Source organism: Chiloscyllium plagiosum, unplaced genomic scaffold (genome assembly GCF_037043375.1).
Source record: "Chiloscyllium plagiosum isolate Xiang-an unplaced genomic scaffold, Cpla_swu_hap1 HiC_scaffold_10, whole genome shotgun sequence".
Lineage (NCBI taxonomy): Eukaryota > Metazoa > Chordata > Chondrichthyes > Orectolobiformes > Hemiscylliidae > Chiloscyllium > Chiloscyllium plagiosum.
Genome location: NW_028270148.1, coordinates 24,654,413 through 24,666,892, shown reverse-complemented (window position 1 = coordinate 24,666,892; position 12,480 = coordinate 24,654,413). Strand labels below are relative to the sequence as shown.

General features: G+C 40.9%; 1 protein-coding gene across 5 annotated transcripts in view; it reads right to left on the bottom strand.

Annotated features, from left to right (window-relative positions):
- Window positions 1–2,571: 2,571 nt before the first annotated feature.
- The window catches only part of exo1 (exonuclease 1), a 90,351-nt gene continuing 80,442 nt past the window's right edge, over window positions 2,572–12,480 (bottom strand). For 3 of the 5 annotated variants that reach the window (XM_087991211.1, XM_087991212.1, XM_087991214.1), the window contains 5 exons: window positions 8,774–9,017; window positions 7,728–8,304; window positions 7,541–7,624; window positions 5,481–5,677; window positions 2,572–4,074 (listed from right to left, as the gene is read on the bottom strand). In XM_087991211.1, coding sequence (XP_087847337.1) covers window positions 3,930–4,074; window positions 5,481–5,677; window positions 7,541–7,624; window positions 7,728–8,304; window positions 8,774–9,017 — 1,247 coding nt within the window. In that variant the 3' untranslated portion in view covers window positions 2,572–3,929. The remainder of the gene's footprint in view (window positions 4,075–5,480; window positions 5,678–7,540; window positions 7,625–7,727; window positions 8,305–8,773; window positions 9,018–12,480) is intronic. The other 2 variants (XR_015758368.1, XM_087991213.1) reach the window with 2 other exon arrangements.

The following is a 12,480-nucleotide window of genomic DNA, read 5'->3' as shown; positions in this document are numbered from 1 at the left end:
CTCCTCCAACTCGGCGTTGAATTTCTTCAATTTCACGGTCGTGCTTCTGCAGCGCGGCCGACAGCGACTCCCAACGATTCCTGGATTCGACGATAAAGGCATCGATCTTCGAGTCAAGCTTGGAAAGCATTTCTGCAAGGCTTGTTACTGTTGGTAAGTCCCCCGGGGCAGCTGTGGACGCCTCTGCTGCAGCTGGAGAGGGTGGGGGAGGGGTTCCTGCTTGCTGAGAGCTGCGGGCTCCCTTCCCTTTAGTCATTTTAACTTAGGATAAAGTTGCTTAAATGTAATATTACACAACTAATTGAGTTACTAAACTATTAAAAATGATTTATAAATGATTTGGTGAGCTTGGTAGGGGGTAGGTGACCCACTGTGCCCAAGTCTTGGGAGGAGCACTATAGACTCAGTCTTACTGGGTCGCCGCCATCTTGGATCCCCGCAACACAACATTTTAAATTTCTTCCAAAGTACTGGAGAATCTCAGCAGATCCAGCAGATAAACTCTATTCACAAATGTAGCCAGACCTGCTGAATTTCTCCATCTCTTTTTAAATTTCAGTTGTCCAACACCCATTGCACTTTACGTTTAGTTTGAAAGAAATTAGATTGCCTCGAAGCTGGCAAGGTAGGAGTTGCTCACATTTTCCATTTTGAGGATGAACATTGCAACTCATATCATTTTAGATCATTTCCACAGACAGCTTTTATTTGGGCAGTTTATTTTATCATTGCTATTTACAAGGAACAATTTAGTGAGCAAAAGACACCCATTCTAATTAGTACTCTTGCAGATGTTGGCACAGGCAATTAAAAAAAACCTTCACGTTATACTGTCATGCTTCAAGAAATTGATCCTAGCCCTTTTTGCAAACCACATGAGTGTTGCAGCCATTAAAATTTGCAACCATTTTTCCAGAAACTCCATGTAAAAATCTTTCTAAACTTCTTATCACAGTACTGAAATAGTTTTAATCAGCTACAAGTGCCCTTTCTGACCATGATGAAGTTTCCCTCAACTTTTTTCCAGTTTTCAACTTGACTAATCCCAGATCAACAGGACTACGGTCTTTCCCATCCAATTACTAACAGAATTGCTCCAAACATCAATTCTTGACCCCTTCCCCATTTGTGACCCCAGGGGGAAATCATCAAAAGGCACTAGGGGTTGCATGGTGGCTCAGTGGTTAGCACTGCTGCCTCACAGCACCAGAGACCCAGGTTCGATTCCGGCCTCAGGCAACTGTCTGTGTGGAGTTTGCACGTTCTCCTGGTGTCTGTGTGGGTTTCCTCTGGGTGTTTCAGTTTCCTGCCACAGGCCAAAAATGTGCAAGTTAGGTGGATTGGCCATTCTAAATTGCCCATAGTATAAGGTGCATTTGTCAGAGGGAAATGGGGCTCGGTGGGTCTCGGAGGGTCGGTGTGGACTTGTTGGCCCAAAGGGCCTGTTTCCACACTGTAGGGAGTCTAATCTAATCACTGTGCCAGAAAACACATGTATAGCCAGTTTACCTTTCTAATAACTTCACATGCATGTGAGATTCCTTATCCACCAACTTACTTAAAATGAAGCACAATTGTTTTCAGTTAGATGTAATAGAAGCCAAATCCATTGTCTTCAACCCTTCATCTCAAACTCTCTATCCTTTCCATTAAGTCCAACCTTATCTCAGACTGAATTTCTGTTTAACATCTCAGTATGCTATTCAATCTCATATTGAGAATTTGACTTCATATGCAGTCCAAAACAAGAATACAGACTCTGATCATCATTATATTGCCCATTTCTGCCTTTACCTCAGCTTCACCTATAATTTTTTTCTCGTCCATGCTCTGGTCTCCTAGCTGGTCTCCCTTTCTCCACCCAGATAAAGATCAAATCACTTAAGTCTCTTTTCTGTAGCAGAGGATCCCATTCTTTAATCACTTCTGTGCTTGCTGTCAGACATTGCCAGGCAGTATCCAAATGCTCACCAGTCCTAAATGAATCCTCCCTTACCCCACAATAACTTTTTCCTGATACTGGTCTTTTATAAACCTCTGCTCACTGCCGTAGCATTGGGTTCCTCAGATTCGCTATTTTACAATGATTGAAAGGCCAAATTTTATTGTTATTAACTCAGTTTAGGAATATTAGCAAGACTTGGGGTGGCACGATACTCAATGGTTGGCACTGCTGCCTCACAGCACCAGGGTCCCAGGTTCTATTCCAGCCTCGGGTGACTGTGTGGAGTTTTCACATTCTCCCAGTGTATGCGTGGGTTTCCTCCCACAGTCCAAAGATGTGCAGGTCAGGTGAATTGAGCGTGCTAAATTACCCCATAGTGTTAGGTATTTTAGTCAGAGGGAAACGGGTCTGGGTGGGTTGCTCTTCCGAGAGTCTATGTGGACTTGTTGGGACGAAGGGCCTGTTCCCACACTGTAGGGAATCTAATCTAAAAAAAACTTGACATTGAAATATGTGACTGTTGACTCTTCTGTGAAAATCATGATTATTCAGTATTTAGTTTTTGAAATCTCTTAGAATACCTTGTACAAAGTCAGATGAACATAACAAAATAGAGATTGAACAGCATATGTCTGTAATAAAATCAATGACAATGTGCTTCAGGGTTTTATTTTGAGAATATTTTACCAATCAATGAAATACTGTAGACACGAAACTGACTTCTTGTATGATAATACAAAAAAGTCACCTTCTGATAAAAACTGCAGTTCTGTGTAAGAATCCATTTAAAGATTTATTTCACATGATCATGTTCACTTTAACTAGATTAAAATAACCACTTTTGTCATTTTGTCGAACTTTTCCAAATGAAGCAATGTGATCAGGCTGTATGTGTTGAGAGTCTAATCTATTTGCGTCCTCGGGAAAAGTTTGGAGCACTGGCACCAATGGAGAATGTGACTATGTAAAACTACAAGTATCCCTCATTGGCAACTTAGCAGCATTTACCATTAACTGTGATAGATTATGTGTATTACTGGAAATATATTTCCCTTCTAGTGGCACCTTGAAAAAACATATCCTACACTGGGTTGAACTGCCTTGCTCCTATGACAGAAAGAAAGACTTGCATTTATATAGTGGATTTTGCAACCTCAGGCTGAATCAAAACACTTTCCAGGTGTGTTCTTTTGAAGTTACAGTTGTGTATACAGATACCAACTGGTTGTCAGTTGGTACACAGCAAGTTTCCAAGACAGCAATTAAAATCACATTTAGAGAATATTGATTGAGGGAAGAAATATTGATCAGAACATTGGGTTGCATCTCTTCAAAATAGTACTATGAAGTATTTTATGTTGATCCAAGACAGTAGACAAAGTCTTCGTTTGACATTCCACCTCAGAGAAAGCACCAAGAAATGCCGATCTAGATTATGTGTTAAAGTCCAGAATTTAATGGGTGCCAGAGTTTCATATACCTCACACAAACAGTTGACAGGGACCCATTCCCACAGAGAATGTTTGCCTCTCAGCTATATGACCCTTAACGCCCTCCACTTAGGTATACTAACCTGCAGCTCTGTAGTGGCAGCAAAGCCTCTTGGAGCAGTCCCTGAGTCCAGCACCAGATAAGTCAAGCTGTCTCTCAGTGGGGAGGGAATGAGAGGCTCAACAGGGGTAACTTTAGGAGAGGCTGTTGGACAGATTCACCTGCTCTCCCAGCCAATTGCCCCTTTTCACAAGGCTGTGTTCAAAACAATAGCATTCAAGTGTTAAGTCAATTCAGTCATTAAATACATTATAAAAGATTTAATACTAGTAACTGCCATTACACATCAAGCACATTTTCTATCAGTGGCAGGTATGTAGCACCTTGCACCACACCAACTCTATATTTTCATTCTGGCTAAAATAAAGAAACTTGTTATGGTTAAATATTCCTAGGTAAATTGAAGCAAGTTTAAATATCTTCATGGATTTCCTCACCACTGTATGGCCCTTTGAACAGAACTACATTCGGATTTCAATAAAATACTTTGATCAGTCTCTGGGGTCAATATTTGTAAGTTGTCCTTTACGGGAGACATTGGGTCAGATTTTTGACTGGATTGAAGCTTCTTGGACTCCCTATGAAGAACAAGGGTCTTTTGTTAGTAGCTGAAACAGAAAAATAAATATGCACATACAACTTTGACTTTGTTTATATAATTTATCATGGCCCGAATTTGAATATTTCAGTATTTGCAATCCAGTATTAGATTGGAAAATGGCACCATTTCCAAAGGAAAAGATACATGCAGTTTCAATTTCCTGAAAGCTGAGACATGTTGAAATTTAATGGACAATGAAGGGGAAACAGTTTAAAAGTACAGAGGCGTCACAAAATTACTGAATGACCATGATTTACAAGCTAGTAGGAATAAATGAAATAAGCGAGCACTTTTGTTGCAGACACAGGCAGTAGATTTTCAGCATGTGTAGTAGGGTAGAAGCAATGATACAAGGGAATAGTTTCATATTCCAGGTGTATAAAGCATTCTTGCATATTCCAAAACTAGTCTTCCAAAAAGCTAAGTGAAGTAAACTTTGATATCATAAAACTCATGATAGCCCCATCAACCAGTTGTGAAGACTCTTGTAGCAAGCAAACAAAGTTAGTCAGCAGGTTTGAAGTATGGGATCAAACCAGTCAACTGCAAAGTTTAACTCAAATCAGGCAGGATGAGAACACAACAATATATATTTTGCAACAATAGGTCAGCCAAAACTACAGGTTGAGTACAGAACAACCTCAATTATCCGAATGAGATGGGTGGGAGTATTTTGTGCGGATAACGGATTGCCTGGATATCGGATAATGTTTTTATGGGACCTTGAGATCTTGTTTGGCGAATCCAAAATTTGGATAATTGACTGTGGTTGTTCTGTCCATGAATTTATGTAATTTTAGGACAAAAGAAGCCAGGTGCATATTAGATACATTTCACAGAGCTGGATCAGGGCCCACATTGCCAAGGAATGGATAGAATGCTGGCGTGATAAAATTGAGAGGATGGGTTACTGCTAACCATGGTGATAGCCAACATACTTATCATATGTCAACTGAATGCAAGATTTAGATTATGCTGTTATCAAAGCACCTCATCCACATAATGGACACAGCAAGAGGCTACCACCAGATTCATGGTTTTCTTCATGATTGGAGCCAAATGAATAAAAAAAACTGAAGTAGCAGTCACCAACCTCAGGCTCAAACCACCATATTACTTGGAAAGCACTCAACAAAAGCAAGTTCTGCCATTTGAAAGCAAGTCTCTCCTTCAATTATTAATTCTTATTTTCTAATCCTCTTTGAAAAGTGCCCCATTAATGTATATATTTCATCAAGGTTTTATAGGATGCATGACAGTCAAGAGTTGTGTGCAAGTCTATAGATCAAATAATGTATCAGGGCTCAGTCTTAACAGACAGGAAAGGCAAAATGAAACAGGCCATGACCTGAAACAAGCAGCATTCCAGCTAGGTGTACTTACCCCTTAAATCCAAACTTCTGCCATAAATCATGGATTGTTGCTTGCAGTTCAGGCTTGTTCTCATTATTTGGGGCAAATGTCCTTCTCTGTAGTGACAGTGATCTTTTGTTTAAACCACTGGCTTTGGCTGGTCCTGGGAGCTGCAGTTTAGTGGACATGCTTAAAGATCCAGGGCTCAGCCTTTGTAACCCAGGTACCTGAACAAAAAGTGCATTTGGTAAATCTACAGTAATAGAAGGTCGCAGATTTGTTCGCTGACCAGGTGTGGTTTTCTGCAGTCGTTTTGTTGCTTCGTTAGGTAGCATTGTCAGTGCGTCTTGGATACAGTGTTGGTGGTCTGTCCCACCTGGTATTTATGTGTCTCTGGATTTTGCTACTTCTGGTTCTGTATCCGATTGGTTTGTATATGGGGTCCAGTTCAATGTGTTTATTGATTAAGTCCCAGTTGGAGTGCCAGACTTCAAGGAATTCTCTCGCATGTCTCTGCTTAGCCTATGCTAAGATGGTTACATTGTCCCAGTGGAATTTGTGTCCTTCGTTATCTGTGCGGTTGGAAATGAGAGTGCACTGGTTGTGTCTGGCAGTGGCGAGCTGATGCTCATGCACTTCTACGGTCAGTTTTCTTCCTGTTTGTCCTATGTAGTGTTTTCCACAGTCCTTGCAGGGTATCTTGTAAATAATGTTCATCCTGTTGGATGTGGGTGTCAGGAGGCGCTGGTGAAAGTTGTTTACTGGCTTGTGGCCACTAAGATTCCTCAAGGTCTGAGTAGTTGGGTAGTCATTTCTGATATTTCTCTGATGTATGGAATGGTCACCATCATCGCTGGTCGTGTAGTGTTTTCTTCTTTAGGTTTGTTGCATACGTATCGGAGGATAGCGCTCTTGGGATACCTGTTTGTTTAAATCCCTTTCTGTTCCCTGTGTTCCTGTTCTGCCTTCGAGTTCTGGGGTACTGCAGCGTGTCCTTGCTCATTTAAATAGTGTTCTAATGCAGCTTTGTTTGTGGGTGCCAGAGTGGTTGGGGTTAAAGTTCTGTATCTGGTCTGTATGTGTGTTTTTCCTGTACACACTGGTCTGAATTTTACCAATAGGAAGGGGAGTCTGCTGTTGTCTTCCTCTTCTTTATTCCGGTGATGATTTTATTGATGGGTTTATTTTAGTTGTGTACGTTTAGTGATGACAAACGTATCACCTGCATACCGGATCCAGAGTTTGGGTTGAAAGGTGGATGGGCTGTCTGTTCTAAGCGTTGCATTACTGCTTCTGCTATCAGTCCTGACATCCACAACCCCATTGGTGTACCGTTGGTTTATAGATCATGCACTGGTGTACACTTGCCCGGAACTCAATCAATTAACACATTGAACTGGACCCCGTACACAAACCACTCAGATACAGAACCAGAAGTACCAAAACACAAATACCAGGCAGGACAGACCACCAATATGGTGTTGAGGACACAGATGGTGTCACCTAGCGAGCAATGAAATGTCCGCAGAAAACCACACCAGCTTGGTGAACAAATCTACAACTTCAACCACAACCCAAATCTTTTCAAAAATCCTACAGTAATACAGTTAAACCCAGTTCTGGTCACAGATTTGCATTAAAAGAAATACTATGCTAAGTATTGTAAAATACATCTGGTTAAGCAAAAGCTACCAAATAAGTAAACCTCTCTCCAGGAGAATTACATTTTACCTTTCCTTAAAAAGAACAAAAAAAAACATAAGTTTTCAGCTTAAACTTCACCAACACTATCTCAAACTGAAGTAAAGAGTATCAAACAGGACCATCTGTTCAATGTTCATGACACTGGAATAGTCAGCTAAAAAAGTGACTGAAGAACTCAAGAGTGAACATCTTTAGAAGATTGGACTTTGGAATGGGATATTAGTATTCCTTCCCACTAGTGAGAACATGTGCAAGCTAGAGTACTTTTCAAGAGCTTTCAAATTCTATCATCTTGAATTATATATATTTGGAAATAGAGGGATAAGCCGGTTCTTCAGAAAATGCTTATAAAGGTCTGGAAAGTAAGAAAGAAACAGATTACTTACCCTGTGCTTTACAGTTACAGATAATTCTGGCAATGTGACAGGACTGCAAACTTGATCACATGATGTTGCTTTGTTACTAGTTTCCTTTCATAAAAAGGGAACAATGATAAGTGCATTAGTAAACAAACTGACGCAATTTCTTACTTCAATAAAATTCATAGTCTAAAGTAAGCATAAGGCATCTTACATCCAAATCAGAATTCCTCGACTTTTGAGAAGAGCCCAAGGAATCAAAACCACTGCAAGAACTGTCCAGAGAAGAACTAACACCAAGAGGAGATTGTGGAGAGGCCATCATTTCAGAGTTTTCATCTAAGGATTCCTCACATCGTTCTAGCAGGCTTGGCTTGTTCTGGATTGCACTCTGATTGTTTTGTACTTTGCTCTCATTATATCCACTTACAGGTGAAGATCCCACCTTTCTGCAGAATTGCTGCAATACAGATAAATCAGCAGCAGGATTGGGCATCCTCGATTTTTCTTCCAGACCTCCAGACCAACTGAAAGCACTTAAACGTCTTCTGGCCACTGAATTCAAATCTGAGGGAGTTGTATTGACATTAGGACTAGTGTTCAAAAGTTCAGGGGACTGTTCATATTGCTCACATTCATTTTTCTTTATATTTGTAAAGGTGTTATTTTCCTCACTATTAAAAAAACTAATCGAGTTAAAATCCTTGCATTTTCCTGTTGCATCAGGTAATGCTTTGGTTCCAGTTTTTTGATCAGATACAACACAAGCTTCTTTGGGACTACAGAAGAACCTACAAAAAAAAAATGGAAGAAAAATCAAATGCAGAGTTAAGTGGCATCCAAAGATAACATTGCACAAAGAGGATGTCTGCACTGAAGAAAAAAAACAGACCAGTATTCTTCCTTGCCCTAAAGCACACTTCTGAATAATGTACAGGTATCCCCCGCTTTTCGAATGTGCGCTTTACACCACTTGGCTTTTAGAAGACCTACATTAATACCTGTTTTTTGTGAATCCGAAGACTTTTATGAAAAACGACAAAGTTTTTCCCATATAAATTAATGCTTCTTTGCTTTATGCCATTTCGGCTTATGAAAGGTTTCATCGGGACGCTCCACTTTTGGATAGCGGGAGATACCTGCACTTGCAAGATATTTGTAACAGAACTGCTCTCAGGACAATGCATTGACTACATAAAGATCAGACTGGTTCTGCATTAGTGACACCAAAACAGTTTTCAATGAAAACAATCACTTTACCTGCTTCTGGTTCCAGGAACAACAATGGCACCTGAATCCTGATTTCTCTTTTGCAAAATGGTAGCAAACCGATTCCGTATCTTGTGATGAGGCCTTGGATTTTCATCCTTGACTGAGTGGCCCACTGATGAGGATTCCTCCTCTTCTGAAGGAGATTGTGGAGATAGGCACTTTTCAATAATTTGTTTTTTGCTACTTGGAAAGGAGTACTGACTTAACAAATCTCCATCCGAAATGCCTTCATCTGATGAGCAAAAACAAAACCACCTTTAAGACAATATTAGTATATATTTAGATTTCAATAAACACACCTAGATTGTGCATTTAAATTGAATAAACAGTAAGTGGAAATCAGCCTTTTTTTTATAATATATTTTTATTAAGAAAAAATAGATTTTTAAATATTACAACAAATACAAAACAATGCAATTCAAAACAGTACAAAAATAGTACAAAACTAAACCCAAATAATAAAAAAAATTCCCCAACCCACCCTCCTATACGAATGTAGAGAAGTATAAAATTAAAAACCTAAACTAGCTGTTTAACTAAATAAATAAATACCTAACAACAAACAAATAAATAGTAAGAACTCAGCCCAGCCAAACAAAACACTCATACATTCACAGTTCCTCCTCCCTGGATATTGGACTCATGAAACACAATCGTTACAGCTATATAAAAGCCCTTGTTAGTGTGGCAGATTAATCTGTGTCCAGGTATTTCAAAAAGGGTTGCCATGTCATGTAAAAATTCTCAGTTTTGTGGTGTACCATATTTGTGAGAAAATCCAGGGGAATATGCGCTCTAACAATCTTCCGCCAACCCGACAGGCCTGGGGGGGGGGTTTTCGGATTACCAACCTAGCAAAATATTCTTCCTTGCACAGAACGTAAGAATATTGAAAAGTTTTTTCTTATGCGCGTCTGCAGGAAATACAATGGGTAGGCCCAAAAGGAGAGAAATAAGGCTCTTCTCCACCCCTACACATAAAATCCTCTCCATTGCGCCTGCCACAGCGCTCCAATATATTTGAAGCCCGTCACAAGACCAAAGGCAATGGGTAAGAGTACCCATACAGACCTTGCACTTGGGGCATGAAGATACCACTGGTTTAAATTTTGACAAACAGTCTGGGGCTAAGTGGACCCTGTGGAGAACCTTCAGCTGTAAAGCATGGGTCCTATTGCAAATTGATATCTTCCTTGCATTCTCCCAAATATCCTCCCATGCCTCTGAAGAAACTTCAACACCCAGCTCTCTTGCCCACATCTTGCAGAGTCGATCAGACTCATCTGAGGTGGCACCCCCCAATTGGTGATATAGAGTACTGACAGAGTGTACTCTTAGCCCTTAGTACCCCTCTTTCTATGTCAGATTTGCAGGGATCAGTCAAAAGTGTGGTCTTTTTTTAAATAAAATCCCTAACTTGAAAAAAACGAAAGAGGTCTCTATTAGGTAAATCGTACTTCCGTACTAACTGATCGAAGGACATCATTACTTCTCCCTCAAATAAATCACCCATGCAAGATACACCCCTAGCTGCCCAACGTTTAAATCCTGAATCTATCATACCCGATTGAAAACCCGGCATACCCACTAAAGGTGTAAACAAAGATGTTTTGCCAATATTACCTCTCCTCTGCCGATTTGCCCTCCATGCTTTAACAGTATTGATGACTGTTGGGTTATGGCAATATTCCCTAACTGTCCTCACCTTGTCCAAAAACAGCAAACTGGTAAGGGGACACCTTGCCTGGGAGACTTCGATATCTCGCCATATTGAAAGAGGGTCCCCACAAACCCAATCACTCACGTAGGTCAAAAGCGAGCTTAATTGGTAATTTTTAATGTCTGGAAGGAGTACTCCTCCCAATCTGTGAGGCAACTGCAGTTTGGCTAATTTAATGAGGGGCCGTTTATGGTGCCAGATAAAGGAGCTGAACCAACCGTTCAGTCTCCTGAGTGTTTGTTTATTGAAAATCAGGGGGAGCATCCATATAGGGTATAGCAAACGAGGGAGAATATTCATCTTAATAATTGCTGTCCGACCCAACCATGAGACTGGAAGTGCCTCCCATCTTTGGAGATCTTGTTTAAGTTTTTCAAATAATTGAGTAAAATTGGCTTTGAACAGCCAATCCAGAACTGGAGTAATGAATATGCCCAAATACACAAAACCCCCCTGTGACCACCTAAATGGGAATCTATAGTCACTCTCAAGAGCCAACTCTTTCGTAAGACCACCCATAGGCATAGCCTCTGATTTAGCAAAATTAATCTTATACCCTGAAAAAGCACCAAACACGTGAATGCATTGTATCAGGCAAGGCACTGAAACTGCTGGATTTATCAAGAAAATTAGAACATCGTCTGCATACACCGAGATCTTATGTAATTTTGACCCCACTTTTGGAGCTGATATATTGAGATCCCCACAAATGGCCTCTGCAAACGGTTCAATTACCAACGTAAAAAGTAATGGCGAAAGGGGACAGCCCTGCTGGCTGCCCCTAGAAATATTAAAATTGCTTGATTGTACCCCGTTGGTAATGACCGCCTTGATAGGTACACTATAGAGAACCTTTACCCATCTTCTCCAGCTAGAGCCGCATCGCAAGCACAAGCTAAAAAGAATAAACACCCCATAGAATATCAATATGAATAAAAAAACATTATTTTATAAAAAAAAGGGGAATAAATACCCCACCCATCCTTTGGTATGTCCTAACTTAGAAATTTAAAATGTACATCTTATACACTGCCAGACATAGTTTGAACCAAATTATTATCAATAGAGAGAAAAAAAGGGGGGAAAATACAGAGCTCCAACGGATTTCCTCCATTTCTTTTACAGAATGATAAACACATACCAAGCAACAATATTTATACATACTACAATTGTTTAAATTAGGTTAGTTTGTCCACAAAGTCTCTTGCCTTCTCCGATCTGTCAAAGAGATGCATGGATCCATCTAAGGTGATCCGAAGGACTGCTGGATATATCAGGGAGTACTGAATCCCAAGCTCCTTCAGTCTTCTCTTGACACCATCATACGATTTTCATTTCTGGATCACCACTGCTGAAAAGTCCTGAAAAAACATGATCTTAGACCCCTTGTAAATTAGGGCGTTCGGATCCTTCCCCTGGAGTCTGGAAGCCTCCATGACTCTCTCCTTATCCCAGTAATGATGGAACCGCACCAGGAAAGGACCAGAGCGTTGACCCAGACCCGACCTCTGCGCTGCGACCCGGTGAGCCCTCTCTATCTTCAATCCTCTCATGCCAGTCTCCAAGTCAAGGAATTTCAGAAGCCAATCTTCAACAAATTCCGCAGGCTGCTCAACTTCCCTACCCTCAGGCAGACCGATGATCCGAATGTTTTTTCTCCTGCCCCTGTTTTCAAGATCATCCACTTGGTCACGCAAATTACGAACCTGCGTCTCCAGGGCTTGGATCTTATCCTTGAATGAACTGGCATCAGCTTCCACCACTGTGACCCTGTGCTCCATCTCACCCGTCCTCTTCCCCAGGTCTCCCAGCTGCTGCTCATGCTTCTGCAGCATGAGAGAGACTGGAGCCAGCTTCTCTTCAATCTGTTTCCCCAGCACCTCCTGAGATTTCGAGAGCTGGTTCACCAGGTCCTGGAGAATAATCGGCTCAGAGGCTGCTGCAGGGTGAGCTGCAGACCCGGCCTCGGATGCTC